The sequence below is a fragment of the Scyliorhinus torazame genome, chromosome 27 (assembly GCF_047496885.1).
Source record: "Scyliorhinus torazame isolate Kashiwa2021f chromosome 27, sScyTor2.1, whole genome shotgun sequence".
NCBI classification, from domain to species: Eukaryota; Metazoa; Chordata; class Chondrichthyes; order Carcharhiniformes; family Scyliorhinidae; genus Scyliorhinus; species Scyliorhinus torazame.
In genome coordinates this window covers 1,703,237-1,721,584 of record NC_092733.1, presented here as the reverse complement: position 1 = coordinate 1,721,584, position 18,348 = coordinate 1,703,237, and the positions used below count along the sequence as shown (strand labels likewise).

The 18,348-nt window shown below is 49.3% G+C and overlaps 1 protein-coding gene across 1 annotated transcript in view; it reads left to right on the top strand.

The window, feature by feature from the left end:
* slc44a2 (solute carrier family 44 member 2 (CTL2 blood group)) overlaps positions 1–18,348 on the top strand; it is a 143,583-nt gene that overhangs the window by 69,547 nt on the left and 55,688 nt on the right. Inside the window, exons 9-12 of the mRNA XM_072490763.1 lie at positions 1,241–1,324; positions 2,095–2,207; positions 10,256–10,387; positions 14,105–14,204. Of these exons, the coding sequence (XP_072346864.1) occupies positions 1,241–1,324; positions 2,095–2,207; positions 10,256–10,387; positions 14,105–14,204 (429 nt within the window). The remainder of the gene's footprint in view (positions 1–1,240; positions 1,325–2,094; positions 2,208–10,255; positions 10,388–14,104; positions 14,205–18,348) is intronic.

The window sequence follows — 18,348 nt, the reverse complement described above, 5'->3', positions numbered from 1 at the left end:
GATCTCGCTGTCAGGACGGACCAGAAAGTTCCGACCTGGGAATTCTAGACCAGTTAAACCAAACATCTGTTGTTGGAAAATTACCAGAGTCTATCATTAAAGGTCGGGTGATTGAGCACCATGAAAATGTTCAAATGATCAGTGTGGATTTGTAACGGGGACAGTAACTAAAGGACTGGGCCAGGGTTTGCTTATAGACGTTATTTATATAATCCTCCAGAAGACCAAGAACCTCATAAGAGACTAAGCAGTGTAGATGGAACCATAAAATATAAAGAAATAAAGTAAAAGGAAAAAACTGGCAAATGGGTTTCGATGTAGGTGGAGGCGAGTTAATCCACTTTGGACCTAAATTGATCGAACAAGACACTTAAAACTTGGTGGAAAGCTAGTGTCAGCAGAGATTCGAAGCAAGCTGAGGTCCAGGTACTCGATCACAAAAATGTCATGAACAAGATATAGAAATTAGAATAATTTCTACTCGCATGTTTGGAACTCTCTTTTACAAGTGGAATTTATGCTAATTTTAAAACTGCGATTGATTGATTTCTTTTTTTTTTTTTTGTTGGTCAACCAAAGGTATTAAGTATATGGAACAAAAGCAGGAATATGGAGTCAGGTCACAGATTAACCATGATCTTGTTGAATAGTGGAACAGGCTGGAGGGGTTGAATGGTGTTGATCCACCGCTGTACCCCATCTGGAACCATTCCCGTTAGCAATGGGATTCAAACTGTCCCAGTGCTTACAGCCAGCAGAGAGAAAGGAGGCTTTCAACTATTTAGCTTTGGCTGGGTCTGAACCTGGTCACAGATTATACCTAATCTATTGTGCCCTCCTCTTGACCAGGGCTGGCAGTACAGTTATCACAATACTGACCTGTTTAAGGTTCCAATCTTTGACAGTTTTAGCCCAACTGGTCAAGTGACATTTTGTTAATTCAGCAAGTACCTGATCCAGCAAACCTGGAGAGTCCTGTAACCCAGCTGTGTTCTAGCCAGGTAAGAGACATCAATAGATAGAAGTCAGGATGCTACAAATGATCAGGGTGATCCTGGGATACATCTCAATACCATCTTCTCTGGACATCTTCCCTGCCTCCCCACCTCTCTCAATCCGCACCCCGTCACCACCACCCGATCAGTGTCCCATCAAAGTCTCCAAGCCTACACAACCCACTTCTATGTCTTTCCTATGATCCTCTAACTCCAATTATGAACTATCTTATTCTGTTCTACAGGGGAGCAAATATAGTTCGTGAAGCCAGAATGGTAGCGATGAAGATATTTGAAGATTACACCAAATCTTGGTACTGGATTTTGATGTAAGTGTTGAATTAAATTTTTCCTTTATAGGTACCGATAAAGTAGGACTAAGTTTTATTCCTAGTTTTACTGCACTATTATCTATGGGTCCCCTACCTCCCCAAGGACTCCCTCCTGTTTCTCATCTTAGTGCATCATCTGAAACCACCAGCTAACAACCACCAGCTCTACCTCGCTGCCACATCTCTCCACTCCTCCACTGCCTCTGATTTGTTCTGCTGTTGGTTCAGGTTCGGAGATTAGAGATTTCCTTCAGTTAAATATTGGGAAGACTGAAGCCTTTGTTTTTGACCCCATCACATCTCTTCTCCCTGGTCTCTGACTCAAATTCCTTCTGTTGTTGACCTACTGGCTCCTGGCCTGCCGGTGCCTCGATTTCAAAAATCTCAGTTTTGTTGTTTAACCCCTTCAAGGCATCGCCTCTTCCTATCTCTGAGATCTCTGCCAGCCGCGGAACTACCCGTGACGTCTGTACATCTCTAATTCTGCCAGTCCTTCTGGCATCCCTGATCTTTGTCGCTTCTTCATAGGTGGTCAAGCCATCAGCTGCCAAGGGTTAAACTTTGCAGTTCCCTTTCTAGATCTCCCACTCCTCCGTAAAAGATGCTTCTTAAATCCTAACGCTTGTGTTTTCATCTTCCTTAATATTACCTTTGGTGGTTCTGTGTCAAATTTTGATAGTGTTTCTGTGAAAGGCCTTGTGACGTTTTGCTGAGTTAAAGGTGCCACATAAATGCCAGCTGCTGCTGATAGCCTGTTTGTTTTGCAGAGGTATGAGCATCACACTGGTGGTTAGTCTGCTCTTTGTCATCTTGCTACGTTTCATCGCTGCGTTTATGGTGTGGTTAACCATCCTGCTCGTCATTGCTGTCCTTGGCTACGGTATGTCAATGGATCGGGTATGAAGTCGTCGCGGCTGCCAGTCTTCACAGATCAGGTGTACTCAAACTTCTCCTCAACTACTACGCAGCCAGGCTAGTCAGAGAGCATCACCATGGGTCTGGTTCAGACTTAGGGAAGCACTGTCCAATTTAATACTTTCCGACAGGAGAGCATTACCCAGCGTAATACTGAACCTACAGACCAGGAGAGTATTACCCAGCGTAATACTGAACCTACAGACCAGGAGAGTATTACCCAGCGTAATACTGAACCTACAGACCAACAAAGAACAAACAAAGAACAAAGAAATGTACAGCACAGGAACAGGCCCTTCGGCCCTCCAAGCCCGTGCCGACCATACTGCCCGACTAAACTACAATCTTCTACACTTCCTGGGTCCGTATCCTTCTATTCCCATCCTATTCATATATTTGTCAAGATGCCCCTTAAATGTCCCTATCGTCCCTGCTTCCACTACCTCCTCCGGTAGTGAGTTCCAGGCACCCACTACCCTCTGCGTAAAAAAACTTGCCTCGTACATCTACTCTAAACCTTGCCCCTCTCACCTTAAACCTATGCCCCCTAGTAATTGACCCCTCTACCCTGGGGAAAAGCCTCTGACTATCCACTCTGTCTGTGCCCCTCATAATTTTGTATACCTCTATCAGGTCGCCCCTCAACCTCCTTCGTTCCAGTGAGAACAAACCGAGTTTATTCAATCGCTCCTCATAGCTTATGCCCTCCATACCAGGCAACATTCTGGTAAATCTCTTCTGCACCCTCTCGAAAGCCTCCACATCCTTCTGGTAGTGTGGCGACCAGAATTGAACACTATACTCCAAGTGTGGCCTAACTAAGGTTCTGTACAGCTGCAACATGACTTGCCAATTCTTATACTCAATGCCCCGGCCAATGAAGGCAAGCATGCCGTATGCCTTCTTGACTACCTTCTCCACCTGTGTTGCCCCTTTCAATGACCTGTGGACCTGTACTCCTAGATCTCTTTGACTTTCAATACTCTTGAGGGTTCTACCATTCACTGTATATTCCCTACCTGCATTAGCCCTTCCAAAATGCATTACCTCACATTTGTCCGGATTAAACTCCATCTGCCATCTCTCCGCCCAAGTCTCCAGACAATCTAAATCCTGCTGTATCCTCTGACAGTCCTCATCGCTATCCGCAATCCCACCAACCTTTGTGTCGTCTGCAAACTTACTAATCAGACCAGTTACATTTTCCTCCAAATCATTTATATATACTACAAAGAGCAAAGGTCCCAGCACTGATCCCTGTGGAACACCACTGGTCACAGCCCTCCAATTAGAAAAGCATCCCTCCATTGCTACCCTCTGCCTTCTATGGCCTAGCCAGTTCTGTATCCACCTTGCCAGTTCACCCCTGATCCCGTGTGACTTCACCTTTTGTACTAGTCTACCATGAGGGACCTTGTCAAAGGCCTTACTGAAGTCCATATAGACAACATCTACTGCCCAACCTGCATCAATCATCTTAGTGACCTCCTCGAAAAACTCTATCAAGTTAGTGAGACACGACCTCCCCTTCACAAAACCGTGCTGCCTCTCACTAATACGTCCATTTGCTTCCAAATGGGAGTAGATCCTGTCTCTAAGAATTCTCTCCAGTAATTTCCCTACCACTGAAGTAAGGCTCACCGGCCTGTAGTTCCCGGGATTATCCTTGCTACCCTTCTTAAACAGAGGAACAACAGGAGAGTATTACCCAGCGTAATACTGAACCTACAGACCAGGAGAGTGTTACCCAGTGTAATACTGAACCTACAGACCAGAAGAGTATTACCCAGTGTAATACTGAATATACGGACCAGGAGAGTATTACCCAGCGTAATACTGAATCTACAGACCAGGAGAGTGTTACCCAGTGTAATACTGAATATACAGACCAGGAGAGTATTACCCAGTGTAATACTGAACTTACAGACCAGGAGAGTATTATCCAGAGTAATACTGAACCTACAGACCAGGAGAGTGTTACCCAGTGTAACACTGAACCTACAGACCAGGAGAGTATTATCCAGTGTAATACTGAACCTACAGACCAGGAGAGTATTACCCAGTGTAATACTGAACAAAGAACAAAGAAATGTACAGCACAGGAACAGGCCCTTCGGCCCTCCAAGCCCGTGCCGACCATGCTGCCCGACTAAACTACAATCTTCTACACTTCCTTGGTCCGTATCCCTCTATTCCCATCCTATTCATGTATTTGTCAAGATGCCCCTTAAATGTCACTATCGTCCCTGCTTCCACCACCTCCTCCGGTAGCGGGTTCCAGGCACCCACTACCCTCTGCGTAAAAAAACTTGCCTCGTACATCTACTCTAAACCTTGCCCCTCTCACCTTAAACCTATGCCCCCTAGTAATTGACCCCTCTACCCTGGGGAAAAGCCTCTGACTATCCACTCTGTCTGTGCCCCTCATAATTTTGTAGTCCTCTATCAGGTCTCCCCTCAACCTCCTTCGTTCCAGTGAGAACAAACCGAGTTTATTCAACCGCTCCTCATAGCTAATGCCCTCCATACCAGGCAACATTCTGGTAAATCTCTTCTGCACCCTCTCTAAAGCCTCCACATCCTTCTGGTAGTGTGGCGACCAGAATTGAACACTATACTCCAAGTGTGGCCTAACTAAGGTTCTATACAGCTGCAACATGACTTGCCAATTCTTATACTCAATGCCCCGGCCAATGAAGGCAAGCATGCCGTATGCCTTCTTGACTACCTTCTCCACCTGTGTTGCCCCTTTCAATGACCTGTGGACCTGTACTCCTAGATCTCTTTGACTTTCAAGACTCTTGAGGGTTCTACCATTCACTGTGTATTCCCTACCTGCATTAGACCTTCCAAAATGCATTACCTCACATTTGTCCGGATTAAACTCCATCTGCCACCTCTCCGCCCAAGTCTCCAAACAATCTAAATCCTGCTGTATCCTCTGACAGTCCTCATCGCTATCCGCAATTCCACCAACCTTTGTGTCGTCTGCAAACTTACTAATCAGACCAGTTACATTTTCCTCCAAATCATTTATATATACTACAAAGAGCAAAGGTCCCAGCACTGATCCCTGTGGAACACCACTGGTCACAGCCCTCCAATTAGAAAAGCATCCTTCCATTGCTACTCTCTGCCTTCTATGGCCTAGCCAGTTCTGTATCCACCTTGCCAGCTCCCCCCTGATCCCGTGTGACTTCACCTTTTGTACTAGTCTACCATGAGGGACCTTGTCAAAGGCCTTACTGAAGTCCATATAGACAACATCCACTGCCCTACCTGCATCAATCATCTTAGTGACCTCCTCGAAAAACTCTATCAAGTTAGTGAGACACGACCTCCCCTTCACAAAACCATGCTGCCTCTCACTAATACGTCCATTTGCTCCCAAATGGGAGTAGATCCTGTCTCGAAGAATTCTCTCCAGTAATTTCCCTACCACTGAAGTAAGGCTCACCGGCCTGTAGTTCCCTGGATTATCCTTGCTACCCTTCTTAAACAGAGGAACAACATTGGCTATTCTCCAGTCCTCTGGGACATCCCCTGAAGACTGAGGATCCAAAGATTTCTGTCAAGGCCTCAGCAATTTCCTCTCCAGCCTCCTTCAGTATTCTGGGGTAGATCCCATCAGGCCCTGGGGACTTATCTGCCTTAATACCTTTTAAGACACCCAACACCTCGTCTTTTTGGATCTCAATATGACCCAGGCTATCTACACACCCTTCTCCAGACTCAACATCTACCAATTTCTTCTCTTTGGTGAATACTGATGCAAAGTATTCATTTAGTACCTCGCCCATTTCCTCTGGCTCCACACATAGATTCCTTTGCCTATCCTTCAGTGGGCCAACCCTTTCCCTGGCTACCCTCTTGCTTTTTATGTACGTGTAAAAAGCCTTGGGATTTTCCTTAACCCTATTTGCTAATGACTTTTCGTGACCCCTTCTAGCCCTCCTGACTCCTTGCTTAAGTTCCTTCCTACTTTCCTTATATTCCACGCAGGCTTCGTCTGTTCCCAGCCTTTTAGCCCTGACAAATGCCTCTTTCTTTTTGACGAGGCCTACAATATCTCTCGTTATCCAAGGTTCCCGAAAATTGCCGTATTTATCCTTCTTCCTCACAGGAACATGCCGGTCCTGAATTCCTTTCAACTGACACCTGAAAGCCTCCCACATGTCAGATGTTGATTTGCCCTCAAACATCCGCCCCCAATCTATGTTCTTCAGTTCCCGCCTAATATTGTTATAATTAGCCTTCCCCCAATTTAGCACCTTCATCCTAGGACCACTCTTATCCTTGTCCACCAGTACTTTAAAACTTACTGAATTGTGGTCACTGTTCCCGAAATGCTCCCCTACTGAAACATCTACCACCTGGCCGGGCTCATTCCCTAATACCAGGTCCAGTACCGCCCCTTCCCTAGTTGGACTGTCTACATATTGTTTTAAGAAGCCCTCCTGGATGCTCCTTACACACTCCGCCCTGTCTAAGCCCCTGGCACTAAGTGAGTCCCAGTCAATATTGGGGAAGTTGAAGTCTCCCATCACCACAACCCTGTTGTTTTTACTCTTTTCCAAAATCTGTCTACCTATCTGCTCCTCTATCTCCCGCTGGCTGTTGGGAGGCCTGTAGTAAACCCCCAACATTGTGACTGCACCCTTCTTATTCCTGATCTCTACCCATATAGCCTCACTGCCCTCTGAGGTGTCCTCCCGCAGTACAGCTGTGATATTCTCCCGAACCAGTAGCGCAACTCCACCTCCCCTTTTACATCCCCCTCTATCCCGCCTGAAACATCTAAATCCTGGAACGTTTAGCTGCCAATCCTGCCCTTCCCTCAACCAGGTCTCTGTAATGGCAACAACATCATAGTTCCAAGTACTGATCCAAGCTCTAAGTTCATCAGCCTTACCCGTAATACTTCTTGCATTAAAACATATGCACTTCAGGCCACCAGACCCGCTGTGGTCAGCAACGTTTCCCTGTCTGCTCTGCCTCAGAGCCACACTGTCCCTATTCCCTAGTTCTCCCTCAATGCTCTCACCTTCTGACCTATTGCTCCCATGCCCACCCCCTGCCATACTAGTTTAAACCTACAGACCAGGAGAATATTACCCAGTGTAATACTGAACCAACAGACCAGGAGAGTATTACCCAGTGTAATACTGAGTCTACAGACCAGGAGAGTATTACCCAGTGTAACACTGAGTCTACAGACCAGGTGAGTGTTACCCAGTGTAAGACTGAATCTACAGACCAGGAGAGTATTACCCAGGGTAATACTGAATCTACAGACGAGGAGAGTATTACCCAGTGTAATACTGAACCTACACACCAGGAGAGTGTTACCCAGTGTAATACTGAACCTACAGACCAGGAGAGTATTACCCAGTGTAATACTGAATCTAGAGACCAGGAGAGTATTACCCAGTGTAATACTGAACCTACAGACCAGGAGACTATTACCCAGTGTAATACTGAACTTACAGACCAGGAGAGTATTACCCAGTGTAATACTGAGTCTACAGACCAGGAGAGTATTACCCAGTGTAATACTGAGTCTACAGACCAGGAGAGTATTACCCAGTGTAATACTGAGTCTACAGACCAGGAGAGTATTACCCAGTGTAATACTGAGTCTACAGACCAGGAGAGTATTACCCAGTGTAATACTGAGTCTACAGACCAGGAGAGTATTACCCAGTGTAATACTGAACCTACATACCAGGAGAGTATTACACCGTGTAATACTGAGTCACAGACCAGGAGAGTGTTACCCAGCGTAATACTGAGTCTACAGACCAGGAGAGTATTACCCAGCGTAATACTGAGTCGACAGACCAGGAGAGTATTACCTTGTGTAATACTGAACCTACAGACCAGGAGAGTATTACCCAGTGTAATACTGACTCTACAGACCAGGAGAGTATTACCCAGTGTAATACTGAATCTACAGACCAGGAGAGTATTACCCAGCGTAATACTGAGTCTACAGACCAGGAGAGTATTACCCAGTGTAGTACTGAGTCTACAGACCAGGAGAGTGTTACCCAGTGTAATACTGAATCTACAGAACAGGAGAGTATTACCCAGCGTAATACTGAACCTACAGACCAGGAGAGTGTTACCCAGTGTAATACTGAGTCTACAGACCAGGAGAGTGTTACCCAGCGTAATACTGAACCTACAGACCAGGAGAGTATTACCCAGTGTAATACTGAATCTACAGACCAGGAGAGTATTACCCAGTGTAATACTGACTCTACAGACCAGGAGAGTATTACCCTGTGTAATACTGAATCTACAGACCAGGAGAGTGTTACCCAGTGTAATACTGAGTCTACAGACCAGGAGAGTATTACCCAGTGTAATACTGAATCTACAGACCTGGAGAGTGTTATCCAGTGTAATACTGAACCTACAGTCCAGGAGAGTATTACGCAGTGTAATACTGAGCCTACAGACCAGGAGAGTGTTACCCAGTGTAATACTGAGTCTACAGACCAGGAGAGTGTTACCCAGCGTAATACTGAATCTACAGACCAGGAGAGTATTACCCAGGGTAATACTGAATCTACAGACCAGGAGAGTATTACCCAGTGTAATACTGAACCTACACACCAGGAGAGTGTTACCCAGTGTAATACTGAACCTACAGACCAGGAGAGTATTACCCTGTGTAATACTGAATCTAGAGACCAGGAGAGTATTACCCAGTGTAATACTGAGTCTACAGACGAGGAGAGTATTACCCAGTGTAATACTGAACGTGCAGACCAGGAGAGTATTACCCAGTGTAATACTGAACCTACAGACCAGGAGTATTACCCAGTGTAATACTGAGTCTACAGACCAGGAGAGTATTACCCAGTGTAATACTGAGTCTACACACCAGGAGAGTGTTACCCAGTGTAATACTGAACCTACAGACCAGGAGAGTATTACCCAGTGTAATACTGAATCTACACACCAGGAGAGTGTTACCCAGTGTAATACTGAGTCTACAGACGAGGAGAGTATTACCCAGTGTAATACTGAACGTGCAGACCAGGAGAGTATTACCCAGTGTAATACTGAACCTACAGACCAGGAGAGTATTACCCAGTGTAATACTGAGTCTACAGACCAGGAGAGTGTTACCCAGCGTAATACTGAGTCTACAGACCAGGAGAGTATTACCCAGCGTAATACTGAATATACAGACCAGGAGAGTATTACCCAGTGTAATACTGAGTCTACAGACCAGGAGAGTGTTACCCAGTGTAATACTGAATCTACAGACCAGGAGAGTATTACCCAGCGTAATACTGAATCTACAGACCAGGAGAGTGTTACCCAGTGTAATACTGAATCTACAGACCAGGAGAGTATTACCCAGCGTAATACTGAGTCTACAGACCAGGAGAGTATTACCCAGCGTAATACTGAATATACAGACCAGGAGAGTATTACCCAGTGTAATACTGAGTCTACAGACCAGGAGAGTGTTACCCAGTGTAATACTGAACCTACATACCAGGAGAGTATTACCCAGCGTAATACTGAGTCTACAGACCAGGAGAGTGTTACCCAGCGTAATACTGAGTCACAGACCAGGAGAGTGTTACCCAGCGTAATACTGAGTCTACAGACCAGGAGAGTATTACCCAGCGTAATACTGAGTCTACAGACCAGGAGAGTATTACCCAGTGTAATACTGAGTCTACAGACCAGGATTAGGGGTTATAGGGCGAAGGCAGGAGAATAGGGATGAGAAAATATCAGCTATGATTGAATGGCGGAGCAGACTCGATGGGCCGAGTGGCCTAATTCTGCTCCTATGCCTTATGGTCTTATGGTCTAGTGTCACATACAGTGAGGTCTCTTTGAGAAATTGTACACCCTCCCCTCACAAAGTTCCAAGTTCCAGGCGGGAGGGGAATGGAGAAGCCAACCATTCTGTCGGAGGTCTGTGAGGTCTGAACTGTTAGCCAGGTTATATTGGGAATCCGTTAACCTGGTTTGTTGTTGCAGGCATTTTTCACTGCTACATGGAATATACCCAATTAAAAGGAATACCTGGGTCAGACGTGACAATTAAAGACCTGGGCTTCCAGACTGACGTCCGAGTGTACCTGCACCTACGGCAGACCTGGCTGGCATTCTGTAAGTAGCAACGACTTTCACTGGGCTGTTGTTCTGAACTCTTGGGTGTGAGATTCAGACTTTACCAGGCTGCTGGAGTTTGAGGAAATGGAGTTATTAATATTTAATGTAGCAATGAGGAAAATAATGTTACTAAAGAGTGACAGATCCTCAGACTCAAATGGTTCCAACACAAGATTTTAATGGAAGTAGGTAGAAACATTTCAGATTTCCTAACCGTTACACATCAGTGTTTTCTTGATTTGGGAGCTGTGCCTTTAGATTTGTTCCTTGATTAATCCACGTCTGTCCAAGTGACGGTTTTTCCTGTCCCTCAGAAGCAATTCCAACAATTTTCCCACTATTGATATCAGATGACTGGCCTGCAATCATTCGCTCTATCCCTCTCTCCCTTTTCTAAACAAAGGTACAACATTAGCAGTCCTGCAATCCTCCAGCATCACGCCTGTATCCAGTGAGGACTGGACAATGATGGCCAGACCCTCCAGAATTTCCTCACTGGCTTCATCGAGCTCTGGTGACATCCGCTTTCAAGGATTCTAATCCCATTAATGCCTCCACTCTCCCTGTGTTCATCACATCCAGTACTTGACTCCTCCTCCTGCTCCTTATCTACAATCTCTGTATCAACCCTCTCTTTTGTGAAGACGGATGAAAAGTATTCATTAAGAACCCCATCTCTACCCACATCCTTCACCCCGACACAGAGGTTACCTTTTTGGTCTTTTATGGGCCCTGCTCTTTCCTTCGTTATCCTCTCACTCTGAATGTATTTGATAAAACATCTTTGGGTTCTCTCTGATTTTACTCACTCATATTCTTTCATGCTCTCTCTTCACTTTCCTCATTTCCTTTTTGATTTCACCCCCTCACTTCCTGTTCTCCTCCTGACTTTCTGTAGTTCGAGTTCTCGGTGTCTGACATAAACTATCTTTTTCTGACCCTGTAAACTCCGTGACATCCGGGAGCCCTCGATTTGGCCATCCCCCTTTTCCTGTTCACTCTGAACCCCTTGAATCTCTCCTTTGAATGCCTCCCATTGCTCTCTCTGACACTGATTTACCTTCAGGTAGCCGCTTCCAGTCCACTTTTCACTTGGTTTGTAAAATTAGTCTTACCCCAATTTAGAACTTTAACCCTGTTCTCTGTTTGTCCTTTTCCATAATTATATTAAAACTAACTGAATTATGCTGACTAACACTAAAATGCACTCTCATTGTCACTCCTTCCATCTGCCCAGCTTCGTTTCCTAAAACTAAGTCTAGAACCACATCCTCGGATAGAATTTACAGTGCAGAAGGAGGCCATTCGGCCCATCGAGTCTTCACCGGCTCTTGGAAAGAGCACCCTTCTTAAGCCCCTTAAACACCTCCACCCTACCCCGTAACCCTGTAACCCCACCTAATCTTTTTTTTGGACACTTAAGGGGCAATTTAACATGGCCAATCCACCTAACCTGCACATCTTTGGACTGTGGGAGGAAACCGGAGCCCCCGGAGGAAACCCACGCACACACAGGACTCTGCACAGACAGTGATCCAAGCCGGGAAACAAACCTGGGATCCTGGGGCAGTGAAGCAGCAGTGCTGACCACTGTGCTTCCATGCCACCCCTCTCTTGTTGGACTTGCCACATACTGGCCAAAAGCATTATCTGGAATGCTCCTTCAGAATTCTGGCCCCTCCAGTTCTTCCACCCTAAAACTATTCTTTGGACTCTGGAATGGTTCCTACGGATTGGAGAGTAGCGAATGTAACCCCGCTATTCAAAAAGGAGGTAGAGACAAAACAGGGAACTCTAGACCAGTGAGCCTAACGTCGGGAATGGGGAAGTTGCTGGAGTCCATTATCCAGGATTTCACAGCACAGCATTTGGAAAGCAGGGGTGTAATCAGACAAAGTCAGCATGGATTTACAAAAGGAAAAACATGCTTGACAAACCTACTAGAATTCTTTGAAGATATAACTAGTAGAGTTACACAGGGGGAAGCGGTGGATGTGATTTATTTAGGCTTTCAGAAGGCTTTAGACAAGGTCTCACATAGCAGATTACTGTGTAAAGTTAAAGTGTATGAGATTACGGGTGTGTCTTGCAATGGATAGAAAGCTGGTTAGCAGAATAGAAACAAAAAGGTGGAATAAATGGATCTTTTTCCGATTGACAGGCAGTGACTAGTGGGGTACCGCAGGGATCTGTGCTCGGACCCCAACTGTTCACATTAGATATTAATGATTTGGACAAGGGAACTAAATGTATTAATTTGCAGGTGATACAAAGGGTGGGAGGCTGAGTTGTGAGGAGGAAGCAGAGATGGACAGGCCCTTAATTTGGGGGGGGGGGTACAAGATTAATATCCAGGGATTCAGACCGTTCCTAAATCTCTCTCAGGGAGGTTTGATCTGCTTTGGTTGCTAACCTGCTGCTGTTGGTCGGTATGCTGAGAAAATAAGAGATTTAAAGAAAAAAGCCCTAATTATAGGGAGCAAGGATTTTGTCACCTCTGACTAGTGCAGCTATCTGTCTGTCTGAGCTTCCTGAGAAGTTCAGCAACATAACATAACCCTCGACCAGTTGTGGCATGGAGTCAGTCCATGGTGGCCAGTGGTGGTTTTAATTTCTGTCTGCTGGCTGCAGCTTACATGCCAGCCTCACTTTCTGGACAGTTTATGGTGACGTTTCAGTTGTGATCCTGGAATGATGACAATGAAATACTTTAGTTCCGCCTTCTCTTATTTTCATTTTTGCGTTTTCAAGAACTTCAGAATCTTCCCTTCAGTAACTGTCCTCGTTTCTCTCCCTCTTCTGGAGTACACAGGAAAGGTGGACTTGAATGAAAAGTGTAACTTCACCAGACCGGTTTATATTGTGGTTCAAAAGCCACGCATTGCGATGTCTGGTGTTTTAATCCTTAAATTGAGTTGAACGTTAGTCTCGTAAATCCGTTTAGGTTTAATTTCAGTTCCAAACGATTAGATCTAATTTTAGTTATTTTACAATTTTTGTCAACGTACATTTTTATTGGCTGAATTGCGAACGCTTGTCCCATGTTGGGGAAGAGATTAAATTCGAGTTGAACCTATTGCCAATTTCGGAGGATAGACCAATGGGGTGAGTGTTGCTGCGGCAGTCTCTGGAATGGCAGACGGACTGCTTGTTTATCATCGTGCCTTGGGTGACATTTGTCGCCTTATTCTCCTCTTCTCCGTCGCAGTCACCTTGTTGGATCCAGGAGGCTTCCACGAAAACAGTAACATATTGAACTAGACAGGTCCTGAACTTGGAGCCTGGTTCTGTGGGGCGCTGTAGCCCGCGTGTGGGGCGCTGTAGCCCGCGTGTGGGGCGCTGTAGCCCGCGTGTGGGGCGCTGTAGCCCGCGTGTGGGGCGCTGTAGCCCGCGTGTGGGGCGCTGTAGCCCGCGTGTGGGGCGCTGTAGCCCGCGTGTGGGGCGCTGTAGCCCGCGTGTGGGGCGCTGTAGCCCGCGTGTGGGGCGCTGTAGCCCGCGTGTGGGGCGCTGTAGCCCGCGTGTGGGGCGCTGTAGCCCGCGTGTGGGGCGCTGTAGCCCGCGTGTGGGGCGCTGTAGCCCGCGTGTGGGGCGCTGTAGCCCGCGTGTGGGGCGCTGTAGCCCGCGTGTGGGGCGCTGTAGCCCGCGTGTGGGGCGCTGTGTCACAAACAGTACGTTCTCAGAGCCTTGTATTGACTGCTTTGTCTTTTATTGCAGTGATCATCTTGGCAATCCTGGAAGTTATAATCATTCTGATGTTAATATTCCTACGGAAAAGGATCCTGATCGCGATAGCCCTGCTCAAGGAAGCCAGTAGGTGAGTTCAGCGTGGACAGTGTGATAGGTCAGATTTGAAGCAGAGGCAGCGGTGGGTTGAAGTGGCGATGGGGTTTGGGAGTTGGGTATGAGGTAGGGGAATTTGAAAAGAGCTGAGGCAGGAAGGATGTGAGGTCGGGGGTATTGAGGCAGGAGTTGGGGGGGGGTTTGAGGCAGGAGTTGCGGGGGTTTGAGGCACAGGTCTGGTAGTGAGCAGTGTGGTCCGGGTATTTCGGATGATGTTTGAGATGGGGGTGTCTGTTGGGGGCAAAGGCAAGGAGAGGTTTGAGCAGGGGCTGGGGAATTGAGGAATGGGGTTTGAAATGGGGCAGGGGGGGTATGGGTCTCGAGGAGGATTGGGTTTGGAGATAGGGTTGTGGAGTCCCGAGGGGGAGGATTTCAGAGGGAGATTGAGGCAGGGGTCTGAAGCCTATTGGCAGGGGGGGGGGGGGTGCTTTGAGTTATAGGTGAGGAGACTGGGGCAGGGGGTGGAGTAGAGTTGGGGATGGGGTGAAACTGGGGGTGACGAGGGTTTGTGGGGGTTGCGGTGGGGATTTGGATACTGGGTGTGGAGTTGGGGGTGACGAGGGTTTGTGGGGGTTGCAGTGGGGATTTGGATACTGGGTGTGGAGTTGGGGATGGGGGTGACGAGGGTTTGTGGGGGTTGCGGTGGGGATTTGGATACTGGGTGTGGAGTTGGGGATGGGGGTGACGAGGGTTTGTGGGGGTTGCGGTGGGGATTTGGATACTGGGTGTGGAGTTGGGGATGGGGGTGACGAGGGTTTGTGGGGGTTGCGGTGGGGATTTGGATACTGGGTGTGGAGTTGGGGATGGGGGTGACGAGGGTTTGTGGGGGTTGCGGTGGGGATTTGGATACTGGGTGTGGAGTTGGGGATGGGGGTGACGAGGGTTTGTGGGGGTTGCGGTGGGGATTTGGATACTGGGTGTGGAGTTGGGGATGGGGGTGACGAGGGTTTGTGGGGGTTGCGGTGGGGATTTGGATACTGGGTGTGGAGTTGGGGATGGGGGTGACGAGGGTTTGTGGGGGTTGCGGTGGGGATTTGGATACTGGGTGTGGAGTTGGGGATGGGGGTGACGAGGGTTTGTGGGGGTTGCGGTGGGGATTTGGATACTGGGTGTGGAGTTGGGGATGGGGGTGACGAGGGTTTGTGGGGGTTGCGGTGGGGATTTGGATACTGGGTGTGGAGTTGGGGATGGGGGTGACGAGGGTTTGTGGGGGTTGCGGTGAGGATTTGGATACTGGGTGTGGAGTTGGGGATGGGGGTGACGAGGGTTTGTGGGGGTTGCGGTGGGGATTTGGATACTAGGTGTGGGGATGGGGGTGACGAGGGTTTGTGGGGGTTGCGGTGGGGATTTGGATACTGGGTGTGGAGTTGGGGATGGGGGTGACGAGGGTTTGTGAGGGTTGCGGTGGGGATTTGGATACTGGGTGTGGAGTTGGGGATGGGGGTGACGAGGGTTTGTGGGGGTTGCGGTGGGGATTTGGATACTGGGTGTGGAGTTGGGGATGGGGGTGACGAGGGTTTGTGGGGGTTGCGGTGGGGATTTGGATACTGGGTGTGGAGTTGGGGATGGGGGTGACGAGGGTTTGTGGGGGTTGCGGTGGGGATTTGGATACTGGGTGTGGAGTTGGGGGTGACGAGGGTTTGTGGGGGTTGCGGTGGGGATTTGGATACTGGGTGTGGAGTTGGGGATGGGGGTGACGAGGGTTTGTGGGGGTTGCGGTGAGGATTTGGATACTGGGTGTGGAGTTGGGGATGGGGGTGACGAGGGTTTGTGGGGGTTGCGGTGGGGATTTGGATACTGGGTGTGGAGTTAGGGATGGGGGTGACGAGGGTTTGTGGGGGTTGCGGTGGGGATTTGGATACTGGGTGTGGAGATGGGGGTGACGAGGGTTTGTGGGGGTTGCGGTGGTGATTTGGATACTGGGTGCGGAGTTGGGGATGGGGGTGACGAGGGTTTGTGGGGGTTGCGGTGGGGATTTGGATACTGGGTGTGGAGTTGGGGATGGGGGTGACGAGGGTTTGTGGGGGTTGCGGTGGGGATTTGGATACTGGGTGTGGAGTTGGGGATGGGGGTGACGAGGGTTTGTGGGGGTTGCGGTGGGGATTTCGATACTGGGTGTGGAGATGGGGGTAACGAGGGTTTGTGGGGGTTGCGGTGGTGATTTGGATACTGGGTGCGGAGTTGGGGATGGGGGTGACGAGGGTTTGTGGGGGTTGCGGTGGGGATTTGGATACTGGGTGTGGAGTTGGGGATGGGGGTGACGAGGGTTTGTGGGGGTTGCGGTGGGGATTTGGATACTAGGTGTGGGGATGGGGGTGACGAGGGTTTGTGGGGGTTGCGGTGGGGATTTGGATACTGGGTGTGGAGTTGGGGATGGGGGTGACGAGGGTTTGTGGGGGTTGCGGTGGGGATTTGGATACTGGGTGTGGAGTTGGGGATGGGGGTGACGAGGGTTTGTGGGGGTTGCGGTGGGGATTTGGATACTGGGTGTGGAGTTGGGGATGGGGGTGACGAGCGTTTGTGGGGGTTGCGGTGGGGATTTGGATACTGGGTGTGGAGTTGGGGGTGACGAGGGTTTGTGGGGGTTGCGGTGGGGATTTGGATACTGGGTGTGGAGTTGGGGATGGGGGTGACGAGGGTTTGTGGGGGTTGCGGTGAGGATTTGGATACTGGGTGTGGAGTTGGGGATGGGGGTGACGAGGGTTTGTGGGGGTTGCGGTGGGGATTTGGATACTGGGTGTGGAGTTAGGGATGGGGGTGACGAGGGTTTGTGGGGGTTGCGGTGGTGATTTGGATACTGGGTGCGTAGTTGGGGATGGGGGTGACGAGGGTTTGTGGGGGTTGCGGTGGGGATTTGGATACTGGGTGTGGAGTTGGGGATGGGGTGACGAGGGTTTGTGGGGGTTGCGGTGGGGATTTGGATACTGGGTGCGGAGTTGGAGTTGGGGGTGACGAGGGTTTGTGGGGGTTGCGGTGGGGATTTGGATACTGGGTGTGGAGTTGGGGATGGGGGTGACGAGGGTTTGTGGGGGTTGCGGTGGGGATTTGGATACTGGGTGTGGAGTTGGGGAAGGGGGTGACGAGGTTTTGTGGGGGTTGCGGTGGGGATTTGGATACTGGGTGTGGAGTTGGGGATGGGGGTGACGAGGGTTTGTGGGGGTTGCGGTGGGGATTTGGATACTGGGTGTGGAGTTGGGGATGGGGGTGACGAGGGTTTGTGGGGGTTGCGGTGGGGATTTGGATACTGGGTGTGGAGCTGGGGATGGGGGTGACGAGGGTTTGTGGGAGTTGCGGTGGGGATTTGGATACTGGGTGTGGAGTTGGGGGTGACGAGGGTTTGTGGGGGTTGCGGTGGGGATTTGGATACTGGGTGTGGAGTTGGGGATGGGGGTGACGAGGGTTTGTGGGGGTTGCGGTGGGGATTTGGATACTGGGTGTGGAGTTGGGGATGGGGTGACGAGGGTTTGTGGGGGTTGCGGTGGGGATTTGGATACTGGGTGTGGAGCTGGGGATGGGAGTGACGAGGGTTTGTGGGAGTTGCGGTGGGGATTTGGATACTGGGTGTGGATTTGGGGGTGACGAGGGTTTGTGGGGGTTGCGGTGAGGATTTGGATACTGGGTGTGGAGTTGGGGATGGGGGTGACGAGGGTTTGTGGGGGTCGCGGTGGGGATTTGGATACTGGGTGTGGAGCTGGGGATGGGGGTGACGAGGGTTTGTGGGGGTTGCGGTGAGGATTTGGATACTGGGTGTGGAGTTGGGGATGGGGGTGACGAGGGTTTGTGGGGGATGCGGTGGGGATTTGGATACTGGGTGTGGAGTTGGGGATGGGGGTGACGAGGGTTTGTGGGGGATGCGGTGGGGATTTGGATACTGGGTGTGGAGTTGGGGATGGGGGTGACGAGGGTTTGTGGGGGTTGCGGTGGGGATTTGGATACTGGGTGTGGAGTTGGGGATGGGGGTGACGAGGGTTTGTGGGGGTTGCGGTGGGGATTTGGATACTGGGTGTGGAGTTGGGGGTGACGATGGTTTGTGGGGGTTGCGGTGGGGATTTGGATACTGGGTGTGGAGTTGAGGATGGGAGTGACGAGGGTTTGTGGGGGTTGCGGTGGGGATTTGG